This window comes from Lichenostomus cassidix, chromosome Z (assembly GCF_008360975.1).
Source record: "Lichenostomus cassidix isolate B80296 chromosome Z, HeHo_3.0, whole genome shotgun sequence".
In the NCBI taxonomy this organism is placed as follows: domain Eukaryota; kingdom Metazoa; phylum Chordata; class Aves; order Passeriformes; family Meliphagidae; genus Lichenostomus; species Lichenostomus cassidix.
In genome coordinates this window covers 41,600,564-41,619,401 of record NC_139511.1, presented here as the reverse complement: position 1 = coordinate 41,619,401, position 18,838 = coordinate 41,600,564, and the positions used below count along the sequence as shown (strand labels likewise).

Genomic DNA, 18,838 nt, shown 5'->3' with positions numbered 1-18,838 from the left:
CACTGTAGTAATTATTCATGGTATTGCAATAAAAGCACAGGAGACAGCTTTTCAGATTTTACCAAACTATTGCTGCAGGTGACAGCCCAGATTTTTGCCCTGTTTCAGGTCAGGAGAGGATTAAACCTTACAATAAAGATCCTATTGGTGGAGTATTGGTCGGCAGCCAGTCAAACATGAGCCAGCATGTGCACAGATGGCCAAGAAGGCCAATGGCATCCTGGCTTGGATGAGCAATAGTGTGGCCAGCAGGAAGAGGACAGGGATTGTCCCCATGCACTCAGCACTGGTGAGGCCACACCTCGAATCCTGTGCTCAGTTCTGAGCCCCTCAGTCACTAAAGGACAGACGCTGAGGGGCTGGAGAGCAGGGCAATGGAGCTGGTGAAGGGCCTGCAGCACAAGTCCTGTGAGGAGCAGCTGAGGGAGCTGGGAGTGTTTAGCCTGGAGAAAAGGAGGCTCAGGGATGACCTTATCATGCTCTGTAACTGCCTGAAAGGAGGCTGTAGCCAGGAGAGGGTCATTCTATACTCCCAGATAACAAGGGATAGGCCAATAGAAAACGGCCTCAAGTTGCAGCAGCGGACCAAGAAAAATTTCTTCCCTAAAAGGGGGGTCAGACACTGCAACAGGGTGCCCAGCAAAGTGCTTGAGTTGTCATCATCCCTGGAGATACCTAAAAGCTGTGTAGATGTGGTGGTAAGGGACATGGTTTAGTGGAGGAACTGACAGTTCTAGGTTAACAGCTGGACTCAATAATCTTAAGTGTTTTTTCCAACCTCAATGAATCTATGACACAATAAAAATGCCCATGTTTCTGTAGTGATTACAGAAGTAACCCGAGGAAACTACATTCATGGGTTAGGCAGCACAGCTAAGCCAGGTGAATCTGGGGCCAAGAGCTGGGTTTTGCAATTGTCCACATCTTGAGGTTCTCGATGGTAATTTTGAATGTAGATCTACTAAATCTGAAAATTAGTCTACCTTTCTACTTTTGCATAGCAGTTTTCCACAGGAAGAGCAGGTTATTCACAGAGAAAAGTTTTCTTCCACTTTATCACTCAGAAAAATGTGCCTGCATGTGTACTTAATTAACAAAATAGCTAATAGCTTTTCCTGCATTTCAGAACGGTATTAACTGACTTTTCTCATGCCCACTATTCCCCTTAAGAGACAGACCCCTTAAAAAAGATGAAAGTAGCAGTGGTTTCCAGGGATGATATGTATGGGAAAATCTATTATGGTCCCACCACATAATAATTGCTTTGATATTTATCAATAATCCAAAAACCAATCACATGACAGGACAGGACAGATCATGCTGTGGAACACTAAGTGCCCTTTTCCAGTCTGAGTCCAAGGGCACAGAAAGCTGATAAAGCCTGTTTTGCTTGCTACAAGTCCAAAAGAAATTGCTTTCTTTGTTTGCTAGGGGTGATTTAATATGGAAGGAGAGCAGCTCAGAGGCTTGGAATCATACAGCAGCACACAGAGATCAGAGAAGCAGCAAGATCACAATTCTCAATGTCCTGACTTTTGGGCTTTATTTCACTTTCATAAAAATCAACAGAAAAACCTGCCATCAACTTCAAAGCTACCTTTTATTCAGTTTAGTCCTTTCCCTCACAAAAGAAGAAAACAAAATATTTACTGAAATTATAAAAATCTTCACATATACGTTTATTCAAATTTCATTTGACTTTTTTCCCTACTATTCCCCCCAGTATTTTAAGGAAGGGCAATAATGTAAATGATGGGAAGAATTCTTCAGCAGAAATTTTACTAACATTTAAAACTGGGCAATAATGTTAATGGTGTGAAGAATTCTTAAGCAGAAAATGTACTAAATTTTAAGTCTTTGGCAAAGAGGATGTGCTTATCAAGATGCTTCAAAAACAGCAAGTTGCAAAATGAGAGCCTCATGCATGCTATCTGGTTTCTTTCCACCAAGTCTGACCACCCTTTTCTCAGATGCCTCTATGTTCTTGCTTTGCCTCAAGACCATTTTGCTGTCAATATGCCCACCTTTTTATTTCTTGCACACAGTAATCCAACCCAGCAAGCAGAAATAAAACTTTCCTACAGCACACTGTACAATGCTCTACAAGGCTTGAAAGCCACAGGTTTCTAAGACAATTAAATGAAAGAGAGAACCACATCTTGACCCTTAAATCCAAAGCTAAGGCATGAATTTGCAATTCAGTCCAGCCTGTCACTAAGCCCATTGCTGTTATTTTAAGATGAGAGTCTGTATTTCTTCACACACATCCATGTATGAGATTATAAATCAACATTTATTTCCCATGGCCCTAAAAAGAAGAGGCTGCATGTTTGTTTGGTTTTTTTAATTTAAGGCTAAATATATATACACTATATAACATTTAAAATAGTCTTATGGTGTTGCTTGCAAGTAAAAAATGGACACAGGAAATTATCCAAATAATTCAGTAAGTAATATCAGTAATAATATGTTTTAAAATACTGATTTTCAATATGATATTTGCAAATAATTACTACTATGTTTGTAAATGTATGCACTAATATTGTAAGATAATTAGGGAATGGGTGCGGCAACATTTCAGTTCCTTTGCTTAAAAGAACTTCTACTTTATAGGCAACTTTAGGTGAAGAAAGTAATAAATTCTCATCCCAACTTACTGCATACTTTCTTACTTAGGTAGCAAATTTTAGTTACTGTAATTACACCTGTTGGCCTTTCATCTGAATAAGAAATACCTTTTCTCTGCATGAAATGTCATGTAGTAAAGAACAGCACCACGGGCCATTTCCATTATAGAATCAAATCATGATTACGTCACGGGAAAGCAAGAAACCATCCCACTACCGTGATGCAGACCGCCTGCTCCTATCTCTGTCGAGGGACAGGACAGGGAATGACTAATACAATACATCAAGGTACAGTGAAATATGTCAATAGCTCAGTACATCATGTCCTCGGCCTCAGACAGGAGTGATTTGTTTGTTGCTTGGAAGGAGTCCATATTTAAGAAGACAACACAGACATTTTTCTCTGAATAACTAATCTGGAAAATTCCTACGAGGAATGTGCAGCTCAGAAACTCTAAATATTTGAGTAAGTCTTACGGAAAAGAACCAGGTTAAATGGTGTAGGAAGCATGCAAATCACCATCCTAGAGAGCTGCACTGTTTCTCATTTGCCTCTTGTATGGCTCACACAGCACCTTTCAGACTGGCAGTGTGTGCACACATGCACTCGTGCACATGGGTGTGCCCACACACAAACGGGAAATTATTCCAGACTGACAATGAGACAATCAAAAGGTTACAAAAATTACAAAACCACTAAATTTTAACATGCAGAGTAGGAGTTGGGCTGGCAGCAAGTAGTAGTTTTATTTCAGAAATGAAACACAGAAAACAATGGCAATATTCCTCTGCAATGTAGTCCCAAGATCATTCTTTGACTAAATTTAAAAGAATTTTGTCATTGGTTTTGAGAGGAACTTCAGGTATTCTGTCTGTGACTTCTGGAGAGAAACTAGCATTGCTGTATCTGCTACCAAAAAACTCATTCAGAATATGGAAGACTTAACAGCTTTCCATGGTTTGCAATATAGAGAGGAAATAACAACCACTTCCTAATTCAAAATTTGCAGAGTATTTAATAATATTTATGTCACTGCAGCATTTAAAAATCCAGCCAAGATGACGACTTCAAACAGAATATGCTTCTACCCAGAAACATTCTAAATGAAAAGAAAGTGTAGTAAATAAATACAATTAATATGAGGAATAAAGCAGAAAAATAGGCATATTTAAACAAAATCTATGGAAACAAGCTGTAAGACAGCATGATGCTTAATAAAGCAGAACAATGGGAATATTTAAACAAAAATCTATGGAAACAAGCTGTAAGACAGCATGATGCTTAATAAAGCAGAACAATGGGAATATTTAAACAAAAATCTATGGAAACAAGATGTAAGACAGCATGATGCTTTCAAATTATTTAAGCTGACTTTAAAAATCCGCAAGTAACTTAATAATATTAATTATTTTTAACTACTCCTGGACAGAGAAATCCTTGGCATTCCAAAATCTGGGGGTTTTTTCCACTCAAATATTTGAAAGCCAAAAATTTTAGCTAAATGATAACTTAGTGCTTGGTGGCAATAGATGGCCTTTAATTAGAAATTTGATAAAAGCTTGCAGCACAAATTAAAAAAAACCAAAAACAAAACTAGCATCTGATTAATCCCAAAAGAGGTGCTTATCCCCTAGTGTTACAAACCCTGCAAACTTCAACCTTCTCCCTTGGGCAAAAGTCTACATAACAAGACAGGTCTCAAATGATGCCCTGAAGGTCACCAAACACGGGCCATGACAGCAGACATGCCTTTTTCTTAGTGCTCTATATCAGCTAGAGCTGTTTTACAGCAATGTGAGAGGGTGAAGAGTTTATGCTAGTTGGTTACACAATAAATGTCACTGGTATTACTGCTGACTTCAGACTAGACTCACAGCATTAAGCAGTTAAGAGGTGATAAAGCAGGATTAATTCCTGAGGAAAATTTTCAATTAATTTGTCAGCATAGTTTGTAGTGAAAATTCCCTGCTATCTTTATTCTTCCTCATCTGGGAAGATATTTTCCACCAATCTATTGATCCTTCAAGTGCAGGACTTCATAGCAGTTTTAATATCACTGCACAGACACACCTTTAAGCCTGTTTTCGCACACTCACCTTAAAGGAAGTCATCCAAGATCACAGCTATTTATGGCTGTTCATGTAAATCACAATATGGACGACAGTGGAATAGTAATGGCATAGTGCAAAAACCAGTAACTTAGCAGTAATTGTTCTTTGAGCTGCCCTGATGAAATTATACCTGACAGGGACAGTAAAATCACCCAAAGTGAGTGAGTGGTTAAGGTAGGGCTGTAGTTACACCGCTAGATAAAGCTGCTTTGGAGGCAACGTGAGCTCTGAACCTTCCATCTACTGTAGGAAACAAATACATGATCAACACACTGTATTCTCATTGCTCTCCTCAGTCCCCAGGCCCACTTCTATTACCAGCAAGACAGTGGCTGTTTTTCCAAGACTGCATTTTTCTCATTTCCTTTTTTCAGATCAGAACACATGTAAATGAACAAACCACCAATGACCGCAAATAACTACAGTATTTCCTCAAAGATACAGGTATTGCCTGCAAAATAATGAGGTATGTGGTAATGAACAATAAGATATTTTTTGTCAGATGTAATTTGTTTGCCAAAAGTATGCCCTATGGCTGCCCTAACTTAGGATTTTCAGTTTGCTTGTGACACTGACCTGCACTTGAAAATACAATTGCATGAATTTCAAACACACAAATTTACAATAAAATCAAACTAAACCCAAACTATCTGATCTATTTTCCCCAAAAGCAAAATAGAGCATCAACAGTACTGTTTTGACTTAGTCCTACAATACGAAACATTGCTGCCTTTTATCAGATGTATCATTGGCTGACACTTGCAAAGTTCTATTGCTAGATCATATCAAGAAATAAGCTACTTCTTTACCTCTTGGACATCTACGTTTAATAAATAATCAGCAGCTCAGTGACAGCTTGGGTGAAGAGGAAAAGACTGATGGCATGCTAGCTGTACATAAAATTGTATACACGACAAATCATATTCTTCTTATCAGGTACTCTGAAAGGCGTTTATCTTTTGCTATGATGAGCTACTAAGAAGAGAAACTGTGATTTCATATAGTTATCTAAGCACTCAGTCTAGGGGAGACCAGATTATTATCTTACTACTTTGCTAGGAAAATTAATAATAGTTAAAAAATTTGTGCCTGTCTTAGAGCAAGACAGTGTCAAGAGCATTCTCTAAGGTGTTCCACTTGAGAGACGAAGTTTCCAGAATTTTGAAATGCACAGCTAACTATTACTAAGGTGTGTATTACTAAGCTAATTCAAATTGGTTTGTTCTGATAAAGGAAGATAAGTGATTTTCAGGAGTACTTAATAAGTGGTTTTGAATTTAAAAAAAAATCACAAAACCAGTTGCCTTTCTATTTCTAAGCCACCTATATCTCAGGATATATAACTGTGCATGACAAATTCATTACAATTACCCAGTATTTTGTCTGTCTTGTCATGGTAGGTTCTAAAAAACTCGTCAGTGCCAAGAAAGAATTTGAATCTCTAGTTTGTGCCAATAGCACACTTACTGTGTGGAAGTAAGTAATGGAAGCAGAGATTAAGTTAAATAATAAAAAGTGAAGTTTAAATAAAAGGTGGCTGAAAAACAATAGAACCTAGGTTAAGGTGAAGGAAACACCATTTATTCAACAGAGTTATTAACATCACACTAGATACAGTTTGCAGGTTAGGCAAAACTTGGTACATATTTGAGGAGAAATAAGGAAGTCTTATTCTTTATATTGAAGTTTATTTTATAAACAGAAAAAGAACTTGCTAGATAGAATGTCTTAAGAGTCATACGTTTTACAGCTGTTCATTTACTATCTCCAATACATCTTCGATCTGTTTTATACTCCATGTATAAAACACTTAGTCATTCATCCCATACAGATCTTTTCAAGACAAGCATGGGCACATACCTTATTTTTCAGAACTTTCCTGACCTCTACATCTCTTCTATTGTAGGTCTTTCTTTTGTGTGAACATACTATCCATTACACAGTAAAAAATTCAAATTGGTTATAATCTTATTCCACAGTTACAAAGGCAAAATCCATGAATTCTTGGGGAAGAAAATCATAGGAGAAAGGACACAATAGAGCATTTTCTCACCTCTAAAGCTGGCAGTGGAAAACTGACTCCTGCTAATAAAACCAACAAAACCCCAGATCATTAGCAGGAAAGAAGCACTTCATCAAACCTAATTTTTTGGCCTGTGGCCTTGGCAGTGTAGAGCTGGCTGTGTGGGGAGTGTCAGCACTCAGAAAGGCCAAGGTCACCCTGAAGTCAGCAGTGCCTAGAGCATCACACACTCGATATTGTGGCAACCTCAACATTGCAACAAGCACTCCCCTTCCCCTAGGGCAGCTTCTACCGCCCACATCCCACACCCCACACTTTAAAATGTATGCTGTGGAGTGGTCACTATTGCCTTTCAAAACAAGGCCTGAAAAGAAGGGGAGTCAGCTGTGACTTGCCACTCAAAACTTTTACATTATGAGTGTGGCACCAACCTAAAATCGGCAGTGAAATGTAGGAGATCTGTATGTAATTTCATAAAGTTGAGCACTCTCATCCCCAAAATCTGAAGACCTTGTAATAGCCCTTGGGTTTTGTTAAATATTTATCTGAGAGGTAAATCTGGGAACTATCTTGGCGGAAAAAAGTAGAGGCATATGGGTCAGATGGAAAAGCAGTACCATGCTGCTGCACACGGGTCTGGCATTTCTGAACAAGCCTCTAAGCAAAACAAAGATGAATGTCTTTCCTATCTTAAAGTAAATCTCTTTCAGAGATTAAGCACCCCAAACCTGGCAGGTATTTTGAGGTCTGGTATATTGATTTGGGGATTGGAATTCCACCTACAGTCTCCTGTAGCTCTCACATTCTGTGGAGGATCTGGACCAAAGTATCCAAAACTGAGATGGAAGAAGGAAAAATTTATACATTTATGAAGTCCCCAGACTTTGGGACTGCATATTCCTCTCTTTGTACAGCTTCTGGCACAACAAATTTAATCATGTCTGGAGTTCTTCTGAAATACAGCATGGTGAACATTTGCCAATACAGCTGCTTTTGAGCAGACTCTAAGAAGTATCATTTGACTTCTTTTAATTACATATGCTTTTTATTTTTAAATATATTGATGGATATTTTGTCCCTTTGCTATTAATTAGGAGCGGCACAGTTTTAGACTTCCTTCTCCCATCATAATTAACAAGGGCTGCATCTTAGTGGATGGCCATGATTTAAGAGCATTTAATCTACACTACATTTGCATGCTGTCACTTTTTGCTCATTACCAGAGCACATACATAAAAACCAAGAGACTCCAGTGGTGAAAACTATAATCATTGCTTTGGAGTCATTAAATTACTGAGAAGTGCTAAAAGAAATTGAGAATGGTATCCATTTCACTGCACTAATGGCTCCTTATATAAAGTACCAGCCTTTGTTTATATCAGTTAATAGGCCTAAGTTGAAACAACAATGCTAAAAACTCAAGACAAATTAACTAATAGTTAGTGCTACTGGAATAGCATTAAATCAACACAGAAGTAGAACAAAAGTTTTTGAGATAATAAAAGCAGATAAAACATGACACAAAACCAGGCTTTTATTGAAACAGAAGATGATTCAATGTCAGTGTTGATGCTTGCGTTCCAAACATATATTTAGAACAATGCAGCTATCTTGCAAGATCCAGACACTCACAGCTCTATATTCACATGCATGCTTGCACAAGTAGACCAACTCCAACTGAGAAATGGCTCTAGAATAAGACTCAAATCTTCCTAAGGATTGTGAAACACTATGAACTATGAAAACTATGAAGAAAAAAGATCTTTTCTTAATAGTGAGAAAAGGAAGGTTGTTCTACAGATAGACTTACAATTATTGGGTCTATGGATTCAAAATTAAGAAGACCCGAAAAGTAACTCTTCTGCAGTTTCAGTTTTTCCTGTATGCATGCAGGTAATTTGTGTTGTACCTTGAACACATATTAGATCAGACTTTATAACAGCGACTAAGCATGTGCAGTGCTAATACAGCCACCAAGCAGAGAAGTACCTAAAATACTGTTAATAACCTTTCCTTAAGAATGCAAATAGTACCATTAAATACACCGTGGCAACACTTGAGATCAACGTGGATCTTAAAATATCACACACAAGCTATCTAAGTTTCTTAAGGCAACAAAATCAGCAATAAAATAATACTATGTTGGTAAAAATAGCTCATTTTCCAAATGCAGTTCTCTGTAAATGTAGAAAAACTGCAACTGTCTTGTATATACCATAAGCTATTTATCTAAAATGGTACTGTCAGTGAAACAGATGTCATTGCACAATATCCTGCACAACCCACATTCTGTTCTCCTAGTTGCCAAACAGAACCATTTTGAATTATTTCCTCAACAATCAGATTCAAGCATTCCTGCAATGATCTCCATACTACAATAAAGGGAAAAAACTACTTAAAAACTGAAGTGTACCGTCACATGATGTTTTAACATGACTTAATATATTCTACATATCTCACCAGCGTAGACTATGAAGAATAGACTGAAGCCTTAGGAGAAAGTAAAAAAAAAGTCTTATTTTTAAGAACTTTCCCATCAGCTTTTTCCATTTTCTTCTCCCTATTATACTCAATTTCACGCTTATGTTTTTAAATAACTTCCTTCACCGGAGGAAGATGCCACATTAATACCAAAGTCTCCATCTCAACCCTAAAAATCATCTGTTTTTTGCAGGATAGGTACATAAAACCTAAAAATCCCACCACAGAATAAGTCAGGCTGGAAGGGACTTTTAGGGATATCCAGTAATGGAATGGCACTAACTCCTGAAGAGCCCATTCAGGGCAGCTTGTAGGGTTCAGAATCATTCGTTAGGGACCCATCTTGATCTACATATAGCATATGATACCCTACACTGTAGAACTTAGCCATCTGTTTTTTGTCTTTTTATGCCGTCTCACTTTTTCATCTATCCTCCTTTTTTTCATCCTTTTCACAGTGATCTCTGGAGTTCATCAGTATCAGACTGCCATCAGGCTTCCTTGGGGGTGATATGAGGCACAAAACTATCCAGAGCTGAAACAGAATCTTGCCACTGAACCCTTTGAGCTCTAAATGCAAAAAGGTTGTAGTCTGTTCGCACCAGTGTCAGAAAATTATTCCAAAATTAAAATTATGAGATATTCTCAGCCTGGACACTTTAATAATCCAGACTGCATATGTTTGAAAGTTTGTGACAGGAAATAGTGAGCACTATGAAAATCATACCAAATATTCTGCCTGCATTCACATTTGGTCAAGTAACCAACACACTAAAGAAACTAAGATCAGGAGCTCAAATAGTCAAAGTTTTCTAGTACAAAAGAAAGTGCTTTAATTTTTAAGAAGGAGGAAAAGAATCTAAAAGGCATCTGCAGACATACGTATGCATTGTAGCAACCTGATGAATACACCTAGAGCAAATGAAAGCGCGACAGAAAAATCAGTTCACATCTAAAACCTTTTCTCATGGGAAATACTGTCCTTGAGAATGTAAAGCTTTCTCAAACCTCTCAAGACAACTGATAATAAAAGTACTGAAATTAACATTAAAACACATTTTAGTATCTCAAGAGGTTTCTCATCTGATCAGTTTTTTACTCTTTGATACTCGTTTGCTAATAAGCCACCTAACCCTCCAACTATCCAGCTTTATGGTGCCTTATTTAGACTTCTCAGATTTGTTGAGCTGCTTTCAGATTACAACAGTCTTAAAGATAAATACGACACACACTTTTTTTAGCAGAATACTTGCCACTTTGGCAGCAGCAGAATCAACAACAGGCAGAGGGAGTTTTGGTTAGAGGAAAGAGAATTTTCTATACTCTCCTGAAATTAAAATATTTCAAGACACTTTAACACACCAGCTCCAGAGAGCTGCTTAGCAATTCTCTCTGCCTTAACAGGGGAAAAGAAAATGAAAAAGTTTCCATCAGAAACAACTGAGATTTCGAATTCTGTTCAGTATGCTAATTTGATACATACAATTGCATGTACACATTCTTGATGAGTGGAAACAATCTAGCTAATAGCCAACACTGTAGAAAGAAAGTATTCTTTGCCACCAAAAGCCAAGACTATAATATCTGTGATACTTATAACCCTCAGTGTTCAGGAAATAAACACCCATGTGCATTGCATTCCCCACTAGGCACCAGATCTTAGACAATAAAAACATTTTATCCTTTGCTTTAGACAGTAACTTGAAGCTTAAAATCCTAGGCACCTCCACCAGACTTAGGACTACATGTAATAGTTTTTCTTTTTTTCTTTTTTTTCTTTTTTAAAATTTTTATTGTAAAAGCATGAAAACCAATTATCTAATAATAGCCAATATATTAACAGAGAACTTCACTGAGATTTTATCCAGTGAACAGAATCTGTGACATCCTTGCTGCAAGAAAGTCAGTTCATTCATCCTACTTAATGCTGTTCAACTGAAGAATAAAATAATTCTTAATGACTTATAATTTCAAAGTGTCAGTGGAATATTCAAAAATATGTCTTTACAGCATGGCTCACAGACAAAAACATGGTCTGACACCTTCAGAAGCTATTTCCCCCAGAAAGCAGAAAATACATGTTAGCTAAATTGCAACAAAAATTAGAGTATCTTTCATCTTTCTTCACCCCTCAATGATTTATGAATACATTATTTTATAATGTTAATTAACTTTAAGTTAATTCTGTAAAAATATTTTCATGAAACATATGAGGCAAAGCTTGTGGTTTTAGAAAAAGTAGCCAGTTTTCTGATTTTTTCCATCCCTATCTGAAATCTGTGTTCCTACATTATAAACAAACTATAAGTAATTAAAATGTAAAACAATAAGCGATGGGTCCTAAAGGTATCCTTTTAAAATCAAGTCCTTTCTAGAGTACTTCAAATATAATGTTCAATACAGCTTGCAGATGATTTATTCTTCTGTTCAACCAAAAATAATTGAACACTTTGATATACAGCTACTCTCTCTCACCTTGTAGCCTGGACAACACAAGGCAGTTGCTTTTCATATTGATAATTACTTCAGACTAGATACGGATTTATATTTTCCATCCAGTTTTGAATAGGTGAAGGTTGCTTTATATACCATGATCTTCCTATCATTACACACTTTTAGCACAAACTGTCAAAGGACTTACAATGCACTGTGAAATCTTACATTATTTAGAAAACAACTAACATAGTTAAAGAATCCCTTTGCTAATTAGGGAAAATATTTTGCTGGTGTTAATCTTTATTTTCATTTACTTATAAAATCCAAATCATGTATTTTGAGAAAGATAGAGATGAGCATGCTCATTTTGGAAAAAGAAGAGAACAAAAGGGAAAAGATAAAGGTACAAGTTTAACTAGCTGTTAAACCTGGTTAGAGAATAAAAGAAAAAATGAGAACTTTTGGGTTTTAATTCTGGTGGTTTGTGGCTTGCCCTAAAACTGAATGCATCTGTCACAACTTTTAAAGTATCCAGCTCTGGTATGTTTTTCTCCTCCTGTTTATCTGCCCGTGCACTCATATTGGTGGATTGTGTCTCTTCTTAACTACTTCATATAGCACTGCTAAACAAAAGAAACTAAACAGTGATCAGCTAGGTTCCTGATACTTTGAATAATTAATGCATAATAAAACCTTATCTGATCAATAACTCCAATGTCATATAAACCCAGGCATTTCAATTTTAGAATTAAGCATCCAACCAGCATACTGCTGCATGCATAAGTATTTATGGACTCAGCTTCCAATGTCCCTTAAATATTGCCACTTTAATAAGAAGAAAGCTGTTTAAAAGATTATCATAATTGCTGAAAACCCACCAAGCCCTCTGTACATAAACTTCATTATCTACTTGTGGCCAAAAATAAGTTTGCATAGTTGCAAGTGCCTATGGGAAACCATGCTCCTTAAACAGAGAGCCTATGACTTTTGCCATTGTGATCACTGTTTTTCAAGAGATTTTTTTCATGTAATTGCCACTAATTACAACAGGAAGTCAACATTGCATTATCAGCATCAGTAGACGAAAAACATGTAAAAAATAACTTTGTATAATATTCTGAATTATTTGCACCCTATCGGAGGACAAAAGTGCATTAAAAGTCTTTTTAAAAAGCCAATTTTGTCACAAGATCCTCCCCAGATATTGTTACTGCTTAATCCAAAAGCTTAGGGAAAAAATAGCAGCTATAGCTCAGACCTCATCCATGTGGCAAAATGCTGAGTAAAGGTTTATGTCTTTTTGCTGGCATTTTCTTTATTGTTTTCTATGTGATCAGTATCATCCCGGAGTTAAAAACTATTGGTTTACTAGAATGGTACTTGGGTTGTTTATTTGTTTTTTGGTTTTTTTCAATCATATCATTTGATTGAACAAAATAACATTTGAGCAAAACATGGAAATTTTTAATATTGGTTACTGTACTATATTAGAATCCTTATGCTACAGAAGGACTCAGCACTTACAAGGACATTATTACATATAATTCAATTAAAAATTTACTAACCTTTCCGTCAGCATCTGTTACCTTCTCAACCTTGTTCCTGTTTAAAAATTTCTTCACCCATTCTTCTACTTGAACATTGAACTTCATGAAAGTCACATAGAAAAAATATGCTGTCAGGAGTGTTACACTTTCCCACCACATTATAAAGTTATCCAGAAAAAAGATGATTAGCAAGATCAAGTCAATGATGTAAAAGGACATATCTCGAAAGAGTGGCCACCAAGTAAGGTTCAAGATCTCTTTAGAAAATAAAGCACACATTCCAATAACAAATAGGATATTGAACACAGCAGATCCCACTATGGTACCGATGCCAACGTTGCTGTGGGATATAAACACTCCTATCAAAGAAGTGAAGAGTTCTGGGGCTGACCCACCAGCAGCCATGAAGGTTGCCCCTGCCACGTCATCAGAAATGGCCAATTTTTCAGTGATGACAGTCAAGGAAGGAACAAAGAACTCATCACAGACTATGGCTAAGGCTATAAACATGTAAATCATTCCAATTATATGGAGGATCACTGCTCCCTGTCTTCTCTCCTCTAGAGAGAAAAGGTCCTTGGGGTACTCTCCCTGTGAATGATCATCTGTTTCATTGTCGTGCCCAGCTTCTTGTTTCATAGAAGCATGTGGATCTGGAGTGCCGTTTTCATTCTGTTCTGTGATATCCAAGAGAGTTCTTTGGTGGCCACGCACCAGCTTTTGGCTATCTAGGCTGCTGACCAGCGCCATGCTATGTGGTTCCATCTTGAAAAAGGCACTCATTGAAAGCGAGAAAGTACTAATGGCAACTACACTGACAAGAAGCCCTACAATTCGTATCAGTCTCAGTTTTTTCCTAACATTCTGGTGCCGCCTGCAACCGAACAGAGGTTCCTCATAACACCACTCCTCCAAGACACCAGCAACAGTTTTTTTCTGAAGAGCCATTTTGTGATCCGTGTGAGATGCTGAGGGAGTCAGATGGACTCTTCCTTCATACTTTTCGCCAGCTTTGAAGGTAGAAGTGCTTTAAGAGTCTTCCCAGAATCAAGTACTTTTGCTCTTTGCAGGACGTATTTTCTTCATTCGTCTTAAAAGGACAAACATTATTAATATTAGTGAAACAGGAAGTAATTAGAAACTTATAAAAGCATTTTACAGACTGGGCTACATTTAAAATTTGAAGCAGAATAACATAAAGCCCTGTCACATTCCACCAGACACAGCAATGACATGTTTGTTTAAGCACTAACCCTGTGGACAACAGTTTACCAATACTCATTTTATGCCTCTCATATGCCTCTGAGCCACTGCTCTCCTCAGTTGCTTACAAAAAAAAAAAAAAAAAAAAAAATCCTAGTGGAAGGTAAAGACTGTCCCCAGATGCAATACAAAAATGAAGAAACTACTGTTTTAATGGATACATCAAAGATTATTACCTTCTGTAATTACTTTCCACTATGAACATGGAATGTCCAAATCCCAAATGCAGGGGCAACAACGTCGCGAAAAGCAATCAAAGTGCTAACAAGCATCTCAGCAGACCTTTAGACAGCTGAGGCAGCATTAATTGAAATGTTACGCATGCACAGAGAGACAGTCATTGATGTGTAGGTTAAGAACACTGTGCTGCCGGAACAGGATCGAAATGGAGTTTCCGTAGCTCCTCTGTAAAATTGACTCAGGTTTACAGAGAGAACTCGGCTTGCTTCCGATCAGACGAAGGACATTATCTCAGATGAGCCAAGACAAAATTTTCAGTCATCCCTGGTTTTATTTTGGTTTATGTCATGCATTCAGCAATAAATGTAGGACGTTACTAAGAATACCTATCTGGTACCTTTTAAAAGTGCTCCTCTTGCAGATATTTAAGAAAATATAGTTTAAATTTTCACAACATCCTGAAACAAATGAAATTATGAGGAACTATGCGAGAATGACTATTCATGTATGCCAGAGATAAGCATTCTTCACTAACAGCACTTCTAAAACAAGAAAAAATCTCTAGATAAAAACAGGTGCTTTGGTTAATGAATCTGAAGAATATTTATAACATAGAAGTTAGTTACATACGAATCTTGCCCAGTAAGTTCTATTTTATGTGAAAGAAAATATACAATACTTTCTCAATAAAGCTGATTACTAGTCTTTACTATTACTGCCCAAAAACTATTTTGTTACCTCTCTTATTCAAGTCATTTGTAGCAATAGCTGAATTCTGAATAATCTATCAATCAGCAGAATAATTTATTTTGTATTCTCAAACAGAGGATTACAGCTATTACATGCAGTTATTTCCCTAGAACTTATTAAGTTACTTGCAGTTTCTCCCGATTTTTTCAAACAGTTTCTATACTAAGATGTCATAGAGACATACTTCATCCGCAAGATAGAGTACCACAGCGGAGATATTTTATTTTGCACCTCAGAGTTAATACTCGACGGACTGCCACAAAAACATTTTTCAGGAATGGTACCGGAACGGCACCACGGCCGCCGTGCGCAGCCTGCGGAGACGAGCTGATGCCCGCGCTCCCTTGACCATCACGCGAACGGGATACAGGAAAAGCGCTCGGGCTGTCCCCTGCCCTGGAACCCGCACGGCAGAGCCCAGCCACACCGCTCCCGACACGGCGGACCCCAGACCCCGAAGGAGCGCAGCGCAGCCCCCGCCGCCCCGCCTTCTTCCCCGTCCCCCCGCGGAGATGCCGCAGAGCCTCGCCTAACTCAGCCCAAGTTCGCACCGCTCCGCTCCGCTCCGCGCCGCGCCGCACAAACTTTTTCCACCTCCGAAAGGGGAGCGGGTCCAGCCCCAAGCGCGGACAGCCGCGGAGACACCGGGCGGGGGCTCGGGGCACCGGTCACCCCCCGGCAGCCGGTACCGCCCATGGGGGCGGGAATCTGCGGATGGGAGTCCCCGCAGCGCCGCAGCCCAACCCACGCCCGCGCACACCGCCGCGCTCACCCGGAGCTGCGCTGCGCTGCGCTGCGCGCCGGCCCGCGGCCGCTCGGCAGGGGCGCGGAAGGAGCGGGATGGGGACAGGGACGGGCGGCCCCGGCACAGCCCCGCCGCTCCGACTGCGGCGGGCGGCGGCAGCGGGATCCGCCCCGAGCAGGCGGGGCAGCGGCGCCCCGCCCCGCCCGCCGCGCTCCCACGGGAGTTTGGGCACTGGCCAGGCCAGGGGGGCAAGCTGTTCGGGTTTTTTCCCGTTCCATTTCGTCTTGGGTTACCTGGCGCGGTTTAACCGAGGTAAAATTCGGCGCTTCTAGCCAAGGTAATAAGCCTCGAGGAGTGGGGTTATTTTAAAAAGGTGAGGCCTTCTGATCAAAATATCCTTTATGCCAAATTAAGGGAAATCGGGAAATGAAAGAAAAGGACGTTTCGTTTAGGTTTTGATTTTAAGGAAGGTGACATATCCACGATAAAGTTATTCATCATTATTAATTTACTGCTGAACAGAAATGTCTTCAAACTGCCTTTCAAAGTTGCCGCAGAGAACAATAAAGATCCACTGAACACAGAAGAAAACAGGATAATTCCTTAGCCAGAACTGTCACCTTCTATTCTGATCTGCTTTCAGCATTAGCATTTCTCATATAAGCTTGGCTTCATGAAGTAATTGCTTCAAAATTCACATGCATTGAAACAGTTACAATGCAGCTCTGCCATAGCTAATTCCCTGTGACATATGTTCGGAGATCTGTTGGAGTACACAGGTGATGTTCCTTTGAAATGCCAGTTGCACCGGTCCTCTATGCCATTGTTAGAAAAACCCACGTAGTAATCTGTGGATAAACCAAAGTAATCCCGTGTAGGCGGGCCAACACCTCAGGAAGACCCTCATTGGTTCAGGGCAGTTAGGAAAGATCTTTACTTGGAAATCCTTGAAAAATGCAGAGCCCAGACAAGAGCAAGGATATTCAGCTGGTTGAGGTCTGGGAAGAGTTTGATAAACAGCTAACTGAAACTTCTCAGCTTTCAGTGACACTCTTTTCACATTCTGAAAAACCTTACTGTAAAAGGTGACCTCTCAGTCTCTTTGGGGTAAAGAATAACCTTTTACAATTTCTACCTTGCTCATTTTGAACTCTGATTTAATCCCTTGGCAAACAGAAAATAATTGTTAATTGGTGCTTCATGAAGAATACAAAAATGTAAGAAATTTTATTAAGTGATAACACACGGATTTTATAAGTATTATTAGGACATCACATGAAAAATAAGGATTGTGGAGGTAAGCCTGGGCTGCACAGTCTCTTTATATTTCCACACTGGCAGTTTGTGGCACCTGGGTTGTTTGGGTTGCCCTTGGCATTGGTGGGAAATCTGTAAGTTCCTCTAAAGACTTAGGAGAGGCCAAAACCAGATACACCAAAGTACAGCAGGCATCTTAGAAACTGTGTGGCCATGAAAGAAATGTAAAATGTTGCAAAAGAGATATAAAAAGTTAGAGTTGTTTTTAGTGAGAGCCATAGCTGAGTCGCACCCTCCAAATGCCCTTTAAGGCCACAGTTTGCATGGCAGTGTACATTTATTTCATGTTACATACTGGGAGGTGGTCATCAGTGCCTGATTGTAGATAGAGGAGGCCTGTTGACTATCACAACTTGCATTTGTTCAGTCTCAGGATGATGCAAGGAGACATGTGGAGATTGCTTTTAACCATGCTTCTAGAGTCCCCACATAGATAAGAATCAGTTAAAATCCAGATTTATTGTCTGTGTCCACATATGCAAGACACAAATGAAGTAGCTACATCTCAAACATTCAACCTGTGCCTGCTATACATTGGTGACAGGGATTAAGGGTAGGCATGCTTATACAATTTCTTATAACTGCTGGCTGAATTGTTGGCTCGCAATCTGTGAGAAGTAGCCACTTGTAAAAATACCAAAAATGGTCTCACAGCTTCACAGATGGCCCAGAGGCAGGCTGAGATATGTGCATAGTACCCCAATTTCTATCAGTTTCTGAATTAAAAGTGGAAGCAGGTGACTTTTACAAATGACTACAGGGAATATATAGAGAATCCCCTGTAATTATGCTATTATATTTCCTATAATTATATTATCTACTACCCAAACCTCCATGTATCTGAATTCTAATATCCAGCTGTTTCTCTGCACTTGCAATGGTTTTTCTCCCAACAATAAATACGAGTTGCAAGCCAAGGACAATAATGTCTGTAACACAAATTATGTGGCTCACAGAAGGGTATCTCTACCAATGACTTAAACATTTTGCATCAGCTGACTCATTATCATATAAATACTGCCTAATAATCAGGAGAGAAATAAATAAGCACAGTTAAATTAAACAATAAAAGAAATCCCTTTTTTTCCCCCCCCACAAAGTTAAACATCAAAGTATATTCCAGTTAAATACAGAATAATTAAATTATTTGAATGAAACAATATTTGGCTCACAGCTGGTTCAATGTTTCTCTTTTAAAGGGAGAAGACACCTCGGCTAAGTACTTGGGTTCTACCCCTACACATTTGCATATGTGACTAAGTTTTCATTTTTATTTATATTTGTTTATATTTATGCTTAATATGTAGTTTTTAATACCTTTTCTGAGGTTTACTGCATCATGTGTGAGGAGTCATTT

The 18,838-nt window shown here is 38.6% G+C and overlaps 1 protein-coding gene across 5 annotated transcripts in view; it reads right to left on the bottom strand.

The window, feature by feature from the left end:
• The window catches only part of SLC24A2 (solute carrier family 24 member 2), a 111,002-nt gene extending 94,688 nt beyond the window's left edge, over positions 1–16,314 (bottom strand). For 2 of the 5 annotated variants that reach the window (XM_085041743.1, XM_085041748.1), the window contains exons 1-2: positions 16,192–16,314; positions 13,245–14,316 (exon numbers count right to left, since the gene is read on the bottom strand). In XM_085041743.1, coding sequence (XP_084897869.1) covers positions 13,245–14,174 — 930 coding nt within the window. In that variant the 5' untranslated portion in view covers positions 14,175–14,316; positions 16,192–16,314. Of the gene's footprint in view, positions 1–13,244; positions 14,317–15,603; positions 15,624–15,970; positions 16,113–16,191 lie in introns of those variants that run through there. The other 3 variants (XM_085041745.1, XM_085041744.1, XM_085041747.1) reach the window with 3 other exon arrangements.
• Between the last annotated feature and the right edge of the window lie 2,524 nt (positions 16,315–18,838).